General features: G+C 37.8%; 1 protein-coding gene across 4 annotated transcripts in view; it reads right to left on the bottom strand.

Annotated features, from left to right (window-relative positions):
• Positions 1-14983, bottom strand: part of snx14.L (sorting nexin 14 L homeolog) — a 56917-nt gene that overhangs the window by 30148 nt on the left and 11786 nt on the right. For all 4 annotated transcript variants that reach the window (XM_018261830.2, XM_041562176.1, XM_018261832.2 and 1 more), the window contains 7 exon segments: positions 11934-12009; positions 9408-9452; positions 8187-8267; positions 7071-7185; positions 4767-4922; positions 2646-2770; positions 1796-1854 (listed from right to left, as the gene is read on the bottom strand). In XM_018261830.2, the coding sequence (XP_018117319.1) occupies positions 1796-1854; positions 2646-2770; positions 4767-4922; positions 7071-7185; positions 8187-8267; positions 9408-9452; positions 11934-12009 (657 nt within the window).

Raw genomic sequence — 14983 nt, 5'->3', positions numbered from 1 at the left:
AATTTCTGTCTTGCATAAAAAAGGGCATTAACACAATTTTGCCCCTATATAGGTCCCTGGTAAGGCACCTGATAAATGAAGTGCAGTTTTGGACTCATAGGGATTTACACATCAAAATCCCTGTATTGTTCACACCTCAGACCCAGACTGAAACTGCCCACATTGTTCACAACTCATACAAACTGCTGGAGGGGCACCTACTCTGTTCTGCCTGGGGGGTGCCGTACTCGCTGCCTGCCCCACTATCCCTGGGGGGTGCCATACTCGTTTACAAACAAGAACGGGTGGAGGGAACACCAATTAAATAGACAAGCAAGCTTTTGTAAGAGGTGCAAAAAACCCCAAACCACTCCCAAAAAGTGGCCACAGATACTCTATTGCAAATAAACTGGGCTTGCAGAGCACATGGACTAACCTGTGGCCAATGGCCCAACAAATGTTATTTGGGAAATGAGGGTGCACCATCTACTGATAAATATATTTGTAAATGAAGATAAAGACCTGTAATATCTTTTGAAATACAGATATTTCTTTTGGGGTTAAGTGAAAAATAATCTAAACTGTCTTACATTTCTCTGCGCAAAGAAAATAAATGTGTTCAACTTAACTAGTCCTACTCTGCCATACAGCTATACTCATAAACTTCTCTACAAGCTATCTTGTTGTTGGAAAAGCATTCAAGCATGCAGTGTTTTGGATCCTATGCTACAATTCCCAGCAATAGTACCACTACAAATAAACATGCTAGTCACTGTCAATCTATAGTACAACCCAGGTGTTGGCTGTCAAACCTTACAGAGTAAAGTAAAACCAGTAGCACTCTGATAAGGTGAACAATGAATCTGTAATTTATTTAGCCCATGTGCATACAAATTCAGGGCAACATTTCGGGCTCCACTGAACCCTTTATCAAGCACCTGACACCCGACATTGGGTGTGAAAATAAGGGTTTGAGCACTCCACATAAGATAAGTATTGGCTGTCAAACCTTACGTGATAGTACCCTTGTATAAGTAAGGCTAATGCCACATGGGACAGATTTGCAGCACAGATATGCATACTTAAGTGCTTTGGCGCTGAAATCCAATCGGTTTGCATGCACCCGGGTCAATGCAGTGGCTTCATTTCCAGACACAGAATGAGCCCTGTGTGGCATTAGCCTTATTGCAATTCCCAGCAATAGTACCACTACAAATAAACTTGCTAGTCACTGTTAATCTACAGTACAACCCTGTCAAACCTTATGTGATGGTACCCTTATATAACAATAAGGCTAATGCCAAAAGGGACTGATTGTGTGTCTGTACCCAAAGCCGCTGCATTTGCCCGGGTGCTGACAAAGGTGAGGATTTGCAGTGCAGATATGCATATTTATGAGTTTTGGCACCGAAATCCACTCTGTTTGACTGAACCCGGGACAATGCATTGGTAGACATGTAATCTGTGTGTGGCATTAGCCTTACTATTTATCGGCAAACCAATAATCAGCCCTGTGTGGCATTAGCCGTAAGCTTAATATCATTCCTGTAATTAAAAGACTTTGTTTAACCAAAAAAAAATAAGCTCAAAATAAACAACCCCTCTCTTCCCCAGCAGTCTGTAATTTTGAGAACCTGCCTTCTTGTCCTTCAGCAGTTTCCCTGAAGAACCCAAAAGTTGGAGAATAAATTCACCATTCATGCTGTTTAGTGCAAGTAAAAACAAATAAAAATTGAATTCATGTTGAATAAGGAGATTGGCTGTTTGAGCACTTCAAAGTATTAAATTAAGCACTTTTTAAAGGTAGTTAACATACCTGTTAAATTTTGAGCTACGTGTAGGAGACTCTGCACCTTCCAGAAGTTGTCTAAAATACTAAGGAGAAAAAATGTTAAAACAAGTAAATGTAAAGTTGAACAGTGTAACTTAACAGTACATTTTTAAAGATGGAATTAAAGGGGACCCGTCACCCGAAAAAAATATTCAAAATCCTATTTTATCACATTAGTCAAGCAAATTGAACTTTAATTACACTTTATCAATTATTTGAATCTTGTTTCCTTCAGTCTGGGATTTCAAAATTATAGCAAGCAGGCAGCAGCCATTTTGTGGACACTGTTTTTAAGGAAAGCCTTGTATCGTCTCAGAATTTTGTTTGTGCACCAGAATGGGGGACCTGATGTCCATCCCCATGCCCTGGTTACACAATTAAATGGTAAAAAGAACGGGGGGAATATATGGAGAGCAGTGACATCTAGGAAGTGCTGAATGGAAAGTGAAAGTAATTGTCTGCCCCGCCTCTATGCCACGGGCATAGAGGAGTGGCAACGATATTTGATTGACAGCTGAGATTTTTAAATGAGCTTATAACAGCTATGAATGCTTTAATAAAAAATAGAAATTGGATTTTATGTTTAATTTGAAAAGGACTTTTATTATACAGATTTTTGCGTATGGGTGACAGGTCCACTTTAACGAAGATCTGGGAAAAATGGAGTTTTGCACTCGGAACCGTCTATGCCTAATGAAAAACCTGTGTTTGAAGAAACTGAAAAAGTGTGTAATAACCATGGCTGAGTGTGCTAATAATGGATAACTTTCTAGTTACTAAGCTTACAATCATTCTGGCTCCTCAGTGGATCCCTCTTTGTTGTATACATGCTTACCTCATCACTGTGACAAAACATCGGAGTAAAAACATTCTCCAGAAGGGAAAGTACATGTTCATAGGCTTCAAAAAGGCAACACATGGTTTGTAGCTTCACTACTTCTTTATATGGGCCTTCAGCAACTAGAAAATAAAATAAGTCTTAAGAAGTGTGGTATAAAACATTACCAGAAATTAGAAATATTCTTATTTAAAAATACAGGTATGTGATCTATTATCCAGAATACTTTGGACCTAGACTTTTCCAGATAAGAAATCATTATGCAATTTGGAGGCACAATGCCTTAATTCTAATAGAAAACATTTAAACCTAATACAGGTATGGAATCCGTTGTCTGGAAACCTGTTATCCAGAAAGCTACGAATTACGAAAAGCCCGTCTCCCATAGTCTGCATTATAATCAAAAATGTTTTAAATTATTTCCTTTTTCTCTGTAATAATAAAACAGTACCTTGTACATAAGCCAAACTAAGTTATAATTAATCCTTATTGGAAACCAAACCAGTTTATTGGGTTTATTAATGTTTACATGATTTTCTAGTAGACTTAATGTATGAAGATTAAAATTACGGAAAGATCCACTATCTCGAAAACCCCAGGTCCCAAGCATTCTGGATAACAGGTTCCATACATATATTCAAAAAGTCCTTTTACTCACCACACACACCACCAAATTATTTTTGAAAACATTTTTTTTTGCAGGATGTACAGAAGGTTTTTGTTTATTTTTAAAATAAACTGAAGGTTGAATCTTATGTGTGGTGAGGACTTTTTGAATGCTTACACAAGGTAAAATGTGTTTTGGAGTACTAGAAATTTTTATTTTTTCAGCTGATCCTCAACTAATCAAATATGTTTATGCAGGCTCCTCAACTGTTAATGGAGTGTTCACCTCCACATCTGTAGCATACATAGTAAAAGCACACTAGAGAGCCTCTCAATGCAAGTCAGTGTAGGTTTATTGTTAAAGCACTACATGTTTTGGACGACACGGGTCCTTCATCGGGTGCAAGTTACAAACATTTTGATAACGTGACCTTTCTTTTAAAAGCTATAGAATACCCACAGTCCCTTTGTGCACAAAATCCTCAGCTCCATCTAGTGCCCAGACGATAAAATACATAGATAATATAACTCATCTGGATCCTATAGTTAAATCTATCCATAAGTAATCCATAATGTAGCCTTTAGTAAAGTTACATATCAGCAAAGTAATAAGCAGACAGTATCAATGTTACATGTCAACAAAGTAATGGAATTAGAGTATTCCTCACCAATCGTAGAGAGAAACAATTGTGCTATCTAACTGGTGGCCTGGGACCACCATTTGTGTGACCCCCCCCCACATGAAAGCCTGCCTGCTGTGACTGTTTATTTTATGTAAATTTAAAAGGTATCACTACAGAGATTATCGGCTCCTGCATTGTCTACACCTCAAATTCAGACAGTTAGCTCCTGCATTGTTCACACCTGTAAACCCCCCTGCATTGTACACACTGTAATACCTCTATTTTTCACATCCCTAAAGCCCTGTACTGTTTACACCTCAGACTCAGACTGTAAATGCGTTCATTGTTCAGATGTTCACACTCTCATACAAACTGCTGGAGGGGCACCAGCACGGTGTCCCTGTATGTAACACATCTTAGACTGGTCCTGATAGGTTTCCCTGTCTCTTGCTGTATTCTACCTTCCCTATGCTCCTTGTGTGTTCCATACTCTGCCTTTCCCATGCTCCCTGTGAATTCTATACTCTGCCTACCCTATGCTCCCTGTGTGTTCCATACTCCATGTCTGCCGTATACTCCCTATGTGTGCTATACTCTGCCTGCCCTATGCTCCCAGTGTGTTCGAAACTCTGCCCACAATGTGCTCCCTGTGGGTGCCTTATTCTTCCTGCTCTACGCTACCTGATGCTACCTATGCTTTGCTAATTGTTTGAATTTCACGTCTCTCTATACTGCAAGCCATTACTGCAAAATTGCCAATACAACCATGTGCCCTACCGAATAGTGGTTAATTGCTTTATTAATAAGCAAAAGCAGCAAGATGGACAAAATTCTATACTATCCCTTTAACATCACTATAATGTAAATATACAATTACTCAGCTACTTACTTTTTTTTATTTCTTCCACAATGAAAGGATCAAAACGAATTTTATCAATACTTTCTTCCAGGCAATAAGTCACGTAAATTTTCAGAACCTCTTTATGAAGTGCCTGCAATTCCTCATCATTAATCTCTGGTCTTAAAATCTTGTCATTAAATTCCTCTTTAAGGGAAAATAAAAATGTTAAAATTGTATAGAAATAACTCGCATACACAATATAAACTGTAGTAAGCATTGAACAGTGAATGTGATTTCAGAATGACCTGGATTAATTTAAATTGCACTGAATTGGGTTCCTTAAAGGGGTTGTTCACCTTTCAAACACTTTTTTCAAGCAGTTGTTTTTAGGTTGCCCCCCAGAAATAAAGACTTTTTCCAATTACTTTCCATTATTTATTTTTTCTTGTTTTTCCAAAATCTAAGTTTAAAGTTGAATGTTCCTCTCTGGTGTTTGAGTCTGGCAGCTCAGTAATTCAGGTGCAGACTCTAAACTGTTACAATTTTGTATTGAGTTGATACATTTCTCAGCAGCATCTCTGGAGTATTAGCAATAATTGTATCAATTCTAACATCTGCCTGTAATGAAACCCAGGGATTCTGCTCAGCAGGGACAAAGATAACAAATGTATCAACTCAATGTATCCATTTAGAACAGTTTACAGGGTCGACGACACCACCTCCCAGGGCTGCTTCAGAAGGTGAAAAAAAAGACACTTGATACTTCAATATTAGAAAAACAGTCACACATAGAAAATAGAAAGTCATTGGAAAAAGTCATTATATCTGGTGATCTATCTGAAAACAAATAGTTGTTTGAAAGTGAACCACCCCTTTAAAGCTGATCTGAGATTTTCAGTTAATATTAAGTAAATAATTATTTGTATTTGCATGCAATTGCAAGCATCGAATATCAACAGCCACAACTACTATGATGCAAACCCACCAATCATTGTACTGAAATGCAGCAGAGTAACTATACTGGCAACAGACCCTGCAACTACTTGGGGCTTAGAAAGTATAGATCCCCCAATGGGACTGCAATATATGTTCAAGGAAAACATCTTGTTCCCAAAGTTTAGGGGCCCAATGATTGTGCTGTGGGCTATAATAACTAGGCAGCAGTATTCTATATAAATAGCAAAAATAATTAATTGTGTTAATATGCCAGTTTCATTGGGGACCAACAGGTATGGAGTTCAACCATAACCACTTACTTGCCCAGTAACACTGATCTTGCCTATGCAAGTTTCTTATGTAAAGTGCATATGTAACATAAGTTAACGCATATGTTACATAAATTGCATAAATCTAGGGGGACCAATGATCTTGCTATGGGGCCCAAGAACTTGTTATTCCACTGCTGAAAAGTTCATGTAGGAGACGCTCACATAATTCAGTAAGTGCATCCCAACATAAACAGCTGATGTTACTCTATAATAAGCAGTTCATTTAACCAGTTCATAAAATTTCATTGGAGTTAGTGGAATTAAAGTTATTTAATTCATTGGTGGTCAGTGGAATTTGCCCCTGCTGCTCTTGTTAAGCTTCTTTAAGTTTCCAAGCAAGATAGGACAGTTTTGTGGAATTCACATAAATTGTGCAAGTTTTAACTTACCTTTATTCATAACCTACGCAATTTGGGTGACTTTCGCGACTTTCAAATGAGAATTTCACTGGCACAAAAGTAACTCTTCTTCCCCCTGAGGGGACCCTGACTTATTCTGTTAAAGGGGTTGTTCACCTTCAAATTAACTTTTAGTATGATGTAGAGAGGGATATTCTGAGACAATTTGCAATTGGCTTTCATTTTTTATTATTTGTTGATTTATTTAGCTTTTTATTCAGCAGCTCTCCAGTTGCAAATTCATCTGGTTGATAGGGTACAAATTACCCTAGCAACCATGCACTGATTTGAATACGAGACTGGAATATGAACAGGAGAGAGCCTGTAAGAGGAGTAATAAAAAGTAGCAATAATACATTTGTAGTTGTACGGAGTATTTGTTTTTAAATAGGGTCAGTGACCCCCATTCAAAAGCTGCAAAAAGTTAGATGAAGAAGGCAAATAATTAAAGAACTATAAAAAAAAATAATGAAGACCAATTGCAAAGTTGCTTAGAATTGGCCATTCTATAACATACTAAAAGTTAACATGAAGGTGAACCACCCCTTTAACTAAAGAACCTAAGTTATTCATGGCTGCTGTGAACTAAATGAATATATTATCTTTGCATATTTAGACAATCTTCTTCACAGTTCCATTTTATTATATACATTTATAAGGCCAGTAGTGGATATTAAATAACCTACCTACTGTAAGACAAAACTGCAATACGTGCACTGCTCCCTCTTGCTTCAGGAAATTCATAAACCGAAATAAAAGATCTTGCTCTTTTCTGATTTCTTGCAGTTCCATTTTCAGAACCTTATATAGAAAACATATGATTTCACATTGAAATGGCACTTCTCTTCAAGAGATGAATAAACCCTTTTATTCTGGTGATCTTCATTAATGTGATCCTAATGACTGCCAGAGCAAATGATTATGCAAACCCAAAACTGCTCTTGCAACTGAATCGGGCCAGTTTGCCTTATTCCAATTGGAAATATTATAATAATTTGTTCCTATAATTGATAGGAGTGTGTCAGTATAACCTCCAGCCTAACTATACTTACATTTCTCGACACTCCAACCAGGCAAAAGTAGTCTGAATGCAGACTGGCTGGGGGTGGCATGACCCTTTAATAAGCTTTTACTTTTGTACTCCTAACTTTGGATTGCACTATACCTCAACCTCAAGACTTTCATATTCTTCTCACTGTTATCAGTAATTAGTTGTGGGTAGGGCTGAAAAGTAAATACATTTATTTATTTAAATGGTTTTATGGTCCTTAGTCACTACCACAACTGACACTTTCCCATCAATTAAAGGAACTTTTCAGTGTCAAGTTAAAGGGATGAAAGTGATTTTTTCAATTGCTTTAATTTTTTTAAGCATCTATGAAAGCTATGCAAGCTTAACATGCACTTGTACATAAGACTATACAGTATAAGAAAAGCTGTTTAGTATGCAACCATAAACAGGTGGATTAGCTTACTAGTGACCATGTGGGGTCTGAGTGCACACATCCCAAACAGCTTGAGGAGAAGGATAGTGGCAGACACGTTTAGTACCAAAGGACAGTGGACAGTGGCAGGCACTCACAGATCCCACGGACAGGCATAGGAAAAAAAGAGCAAACTTTATTTAAAGCAAACAGCCTATGATTAAGTGCCCTGGTACATGATACACAAAAGGCTGTTTTAGTCTTATGTTTGCTTGAAATAAAGTATAACCATACACTTATCATATATACTTCACATTTAAATATAATTATGTAACATTGGGCAGTAAACAAATGCTTAGGCTTGAAACAGATACTTACGGATGGATTCTTGCTTCTAGGCTCTGCAAATTTTTGTAGAAAGGGAATCAAGCTTGATGTAGGCTCAGTTGCTTGCTCAGGCTGAAGAAAAAGAGAAAACCATTGAAATGTGTATAGGGATGTGCTGAATACAGGATTCAGTTTTCAACTCAATAAAACCCTAGCACTTCCAAAATGCCTTGTATGCAAATCCATAAAGGGGGTAAAAAAGCTTCTCACAAAGAAGCTTCTGAAACATAATCTTGTTTCTACCTTTACAATACTTGAGCTATGAAGACTTTTGTTAGGCACTGTATCTGCTTAGGTAGCAGACTGATGATGTAGATGGCTTCACCAAAAAACACTTGACAAATGGCAAGTGAGTCAGTGGAAGGGACCAGTATGATGTGATGCTGCAAAGATTTCTTACACCAAAGAGTATTGGGACTTGTTAGTGACTGTTTCCCTAAATAAGAGAGGGGAGAATTGGGTCCATTTCATAGTGCCAATAGGGTCCACATTTACTGTCTCAGGGTTGTGGTATTTGGAGGGAAAAGTATATTCTGTGACGGTGACAAAGTTTGCCCAGGTCTAATCACCCATAGCAACAAATCCTATGTTCGTTTTTTAAACGGTTAGTAAATACTACTGGTTGATTAGTAGTTATAGGGGACTAGCCCATTAAAAAACGGTGTGTGTCCTATTATCAAAACCCCATATTTAAAAAAAAAATGGTTAAAAAATGATTAAATAAATTGCAATTATTGTTGGAGGGTTTAGGTCTACTTTAATGTTATGACTTTAAAATTAATTGTCAACAGCAGAAAACATATTTTTTGTTATTATAATTGTTAATATTGAGTATTGAGGCAGATCTTTGGAAGAGGATTGGGCCAAATGTAAAAATTCTGTATAAGCATATGTTCTTATAGAACTTTTGGAAGAAGCAATTCCCACTTTCCATTTAAGGTGGTCATACACTGGTAACACTCGTAAGTATATGATCAATTGGCATGACCATATAAGGGGCTACAAATGGTATAGCCACCTGTCTTTTGTTCCTTTTCTTCAGACCCTCAGAACAATCGCTACAAAAAAAAAGTGCAGAGAAACAAATATACAGATATAGAGGGGAGGGAAGTCCTCCAGTGCCTTAAAGTGAACCAGAAGGCACAAATCCTCCAGAATACACTAGACAACTCTTTCTTTTAATACATTTATCTGATTTTATCTGATACTCACGGGACTATCATCCATGAAAATGAGAAGTAATTTGTTCACAGTATCCTGCAAAATAAACATCAGATTACAATATGATAATTTTAAAAAAAATCTCAGTCATAATACAACAACAAGAACACTACAACAAAAGCTGCTTTCAAGCACAAAAAAGAGAATTGTCCACTCAGTAACATTTCCCTAAATTATCATAATTTTTTAAATTAATTATTCCCCAAAACATTACATACTGTTTCCAGGGGACACTACATATGTTTTTTTGATTATGGTGTTCCTTTAATATAAAGATTGCAACACATAGAAATATATAAACATGTCCTAGATACCTGTATGCCTATTCTATATCATAGGTGCTTTGCAGTCTTAAATATTGAATGAAACCATATAACCAATTTCAAACAAAATACTTCAAAAACTCTAAAAAGACTGAAATAAGGATTTGTATTATATCTAGTTCTTAAAGAGATACTGAATTCCAGCATTTTTTTTTTTTTTTTTACTCCAGCCTGTAGAAGACTACACTACCATGAGTGCAATGCGATTTATAGAACTGGCTGTCTCTGTACAGCAATGTCAGAGAGTCAGGAGTTACAAGTAATGCTTTGCAAGGGGTAGTTTAGTGTTCCTGTCAGTTATAGCAATGTCTCATCACCACTTTAAAACTAAGGCTACAAAATCTATTTACTTCTGCAGTACAATTCAGTTAGACAGAGATGCATGCTCTCCTCAAAAATAGATATGGTGGCTGAAACCATCTGATCCATAGTAAATTGCAGCACTCCCATGTAGTTATAAAACTGCCTTTATTACAATATTACATCTGGCACAGCAACGTTTCGGACCTCCCAGTTATGTTTTCAAGCTGACAAAGTATGCAACTACAAATTTGTGACTTCCTTAAATGCCCACACTGACAATGCCCTCTAGTGGTTGCAATGTATCAAAATGCTTTGTTAAAAAAAACATAGCAAAATTTATACACATGTATCACTTCAGTTCCTAAATACATACAATATTATAATACATTTATTTATGGCATAGAAGCTAACTTAGCTTTTGTTGCTTCCAACAGATAAAAACACCTTGCTGCTATATTCTTCATTTCATCCAGCACATGTAAAAAGATCTGTACCAAAAACACAATTTGCTCGTATAAAGAGGATAGTGTCTGAAGTTGATGCTTTGACAAACAGGCTGGATAAAATGGAGAACAAAGTAACCGTTAGGGGTTACCCGAGAAAAGCATTGGAGAAATATAAAGGGGAAGTAATGCCCCAGACAGAAAAGAAAAGACCAAAAAAAGGTGAGAGATTGGTCTTTGTGAGTAATTATAATATTCTGTCTAAAGAAGTTGGAAAAATAGTCCAAAGACATTGGGACATTCTGAAAGTGGCCTGTCCAAGGATACCTGTGTTTCAAAATCCCCCTTTACTATCATTCAAGAGGGCGCAATCCCTGAAAGATAAATTAGTATGAGCTGATGTTGGGGCAGGAAAGACGTTATGTCAGGGTACATTACATGATGTAAAAAATGGTACTTTTCCCATGTCTTTCTTGCAGGCACTGTAACAGCTGTATAAAAGGGGACATTCTATAGCACCCACATAAGGGCACTACATTCAGGATAAAAGGCTATCACACTTGCCTGTCAACATGTAGTCTATGCAATAAAATGTCCGTTTGGATTTATGTATATATAGACTACTAAAGAGAAAGAATAGGAGAACACAAATCTGATAAAAAGAGAAAAGTCAGACAAAATCCTGTAGCATGCTACTTTGCTGATGTGGGTCGCTCAGTTACCCAATTGCGATTTCAAATTTCACAACAAATCTCCAGAACCCAAAAGGGGAGGTGATAGGGTCAAGCAGTTATAATGTAAGGCAAGTTGGATTAGAAAACTTGGAACCCTTATGCTCGGAGGTCTGAATAAGGAATATGAATTATATCCTCTGTTAGAAGTGTGGCAATTTTTAACTTTTTAAATTGGTTTTAATATGATATTTACTCTGTTTATCTTCTAGTGGCTACCAAAGACTGTACAAGTGAAGCAACAAAAGATAAGCTTCTATGCCATAAATAAATGTATTATAATATTGTATGTATTTGGGAACTGAGGTGATACATGTGTATATATATTTACTTTTTTTTTTTTTTTAACAATGCATTTTGATACATTGTAACCACTAGAGGGCATTGTCAGTGTGGATATTTAATTGAAGTCACAAATTTGTACTTGCCTACTTTGTCAGCTTGAAAAAGGACCGGAAGGTCTGAAACATTGCTGTGCCAGATTTAATATTGTAATAAAGGCGGTTTTATTACTACATGGGAGTGCTGCAATTTACTATGGATTTCAACTAAAAGATGGGAAGGTGAACATATTGCCTGGCGTGCACCCCTGAACAGTAAGCTCCTATAATCTAAGTGCTGGATGACTACTGTCTGTATGAAACCATCTGATCCACAGTATTCCAGAGTCCCAAATTACAAAGTAAAGCACAAATGACTTGAGTAATTAGGACGTACTGGGTCAGCAAGGAAGTCCATGGATGGCAGGAACACAGAACCGGACAGAATTTCTCTTACCAACAAAGTTAGAGGTCTGGAAAAAAAATAATTACAAAATTTAAACATGGAATACAGGCACAAACACATCACAAAATGCATAAAAATACCCCAGTAAAGTTGAAATAGCCCTTAAAGGAACAGTAACTCCAAAAAATTTAAGTGTTTTAAAGTAATGAAAATATCATGTACTGTTGCCCTGCACTGGAAAAACTGATCTGTTTGCTTCAGAAACACTACTATAGTTCATATAAACAAGCTGCTGGGGAGCAATGGCGGAAATTGAAAAACGGCTATATGGCACAGGATAACTAATGGATAGAAGATAACACCATTAGACAGACAGAGCTTATTTTCTATCTGATGTGTAACCTGCGCCTTTTCTCCTTTGAATGGCTGCTCCCATTGCTACACAGCAGCTTATTTATATAAACAATAGTAGTGTTTCTTAAGCAAACACAGCTGTTTTGCCAGTGCAGGGCAACACTGCATTATGTTTTCATTACTTTAAAACACTTATTTTTTGACGTTACTGTTCCTTTAAACAAGTGTCACAGTTTTATATGAAAGTCAAATATATCAAACTCTACACCTATGGCCTTTTCTTCTGCTTCTGAAAACACAAAATATTAAGCTACGCTGCCATCTATGGAGTATAAAGAAAAACAACACAATTTCAAGGGTATTCCCCTTTGTTCAACTTGAGTTCAATAAATTTTGTTCGTTCTGAACATACTTTTTGCCTGTTTAAATCACAAAAAACATTTGCCTTGTTTGGCTCAAGAACTAATAAAAACCAAAGAAGTAAACTGAAGCTACTCAAACTTCAAACACCCATCCAAATAACAGAAGTGTTAATAATATCAGTTACAGAATCCTTCTGCCCGGCCGAACCGAATCCGAACCCTAATTTGCAAATGCAAATTAGGGACGGAGAGGTAAATCACATGACGTTTTGTCACAAAACAAGGAAGTAAAAAATGTTTTCCCCTTCCCACCCCTAATTTGCATATGCATAGGATTCAGATTGGTATTCAGCCGAATCCTTCGCGAAGGATTCGGGGGTTCGGCCGTATCCAAAATAGTGGATTCGTTGCATCCCTACTGCATAACTATTACAAATCAAGAATGTGTAGTTGTAGAATTTTTGCAGGGGGGGCAACTTGAAACATAGCCTACCCTTTATGGTGCAGTTGGGTCCTGTGGAAAATTATGTTTCCATGATGAATTCTCTGTACCATGGCATGTTTAAAACCTTCAAGAAGCACTATGAGGTATTCATTTACAAGATGGCAGCAGTGGTGCCTAGCATAACTAAATAACCATTTCCTTACCATATATACTGTATAGATGTTCTAAACTTGATATGGAAATAAGTGCAGTAATGTACCCTTCATATAATAGACTCTATTTTACGCGACGGTGACCCGTGGCAACAAACAAAGAAACGGTGTGGTAAACGCGGAGGCGTCTGAAACAGATGGAGACAACAAGCACATCGACCACCACTGCCCACTATCCTGCTGGCTAACAAACTGGATGACCTAAGAGCAAGAGTTACTTTCCAACATGACATGAGGGATTGTAACATTCTTTGCTTTACGGAAACATAGCTAACACCCACAGTGCCAGATCTAGCAGTAACACAGTCTGAATCATTATCTGTGTTTCTCATGGACAGAACGGCAGAGGCTAAGAAAGCTAAAGGCGGAGGAGTCTGTTTCATGGTCAACAAGTTGTGCAATGCTAGGAGTGCTACTACTCTCTCCGGCTATTGTTTGCCTCATCTGGAGTATTTAATCATCAAGTGTCTTCTAAACGACATGCCTTACGAGTTTACCTCAGCCATTGACATGGCTATCTACATTCCACCCAGTGCGGACACAGGTATAGCCTTGTCTGAAGTCCACGATGTGTTATGTGCGACTCAGAACAAACACCCAGACGCAGAACTCATTTTAGCAGGGGACTTTAATAAGGCAAGCCTCAGACAGACAATGCCAAACTTTTACCAACATTTTACGTGTCCGACCAGGGGAGCTAGGACTAGGACTTTGGATCACTGCTATACCCCATGCAAGCAAGGCAACAAAGCTGTATCACATCCAGCGCTTGGGAAATCTGACAATAACGTCATCTTCCTCTTTCTGGAATATAAACAAACTTTCACCTGTGAAGCTCCGGTCATGAGGGAGGTGAAATGCTGGTCTGTTCAATCAGAAGCCACGCTACAGGACACGCTCGCCGACCTAGACTGGGACATGTTCCGGGCATGCACAGACGACATCGAGTTTGCAAAAGTAGTTGTTAGCATGCTTGCTGATGAAGTTGTCCTTATGGCGAAAATTAAATCTTTTCCGAATCAGAAACCGTGGGTTGACAGATCGATTCAGTTGGCAGTGAACACTCGAACTGCTGCTTATAATGCTGGACTTACTACAGCCGATATAAGCGGCTTTATATGGCATTCGGCGCACTGTAAAAGACACTAAACGTCAGTATCGTGAACGAGTGGAGTTGCACTTCCATCAAGGAGACACACGGAGCATGTGGCACGGACTGCGCACCATTGCAGACTACTAAGGAAATTCCTCTGCGACACCAAGTAGATCCTGCATTTGCTGATGAGCTCATCGCTTTTTACGCTATAGTTAGCACTAAGGATAGTGCTAACTATAACCTGATAATGGAAGATGGTGACATAAGTGACGAGAGCATCATCAGCATTGCAGAGCATGATGTGCGGGCAGCACTAAAACAGGTAAAAATCAGGAAAGCAGCAGGTCCAGATGGCATCTCCGGACGACTTCTGAGCTGTTTTGCTGATCAACTATTTGGAGTTTTCTTTAACGAGTCTCTGGCGCAGTCTGTGGTCCCCAAATGCTTAAAAAAATCCACAATTGTTCCCGTTCCAAAAAGCAATAAAGCCTCATGCCTGAATGACTACCGACCTGTCACACTGACATCATTAGTCATGAAAGTGTTTGAGAGGCTTCTTAAGTACATCATCT

Source organism: Xenopus laevis, chromosome 5L, assembly GCF_017654675.1.
Source record: "Xenopus laevis strain J_2021 chromosome 5L, Xenopus_laevis_v10.1, whole genome shotgun sequence".
In the NCBI taxonomy this organism is placed as follows: Eukaryota; Metazoa; Chordata; class Amphibia; order Anura; family Pipidae; genus Xenopus; species Xenopus laevis.
The sequence above is the reverse complement of the archived record's forward strand: the minus strand, read 5'-3'. Positions and strand labels throughout refer to the sequence as shown.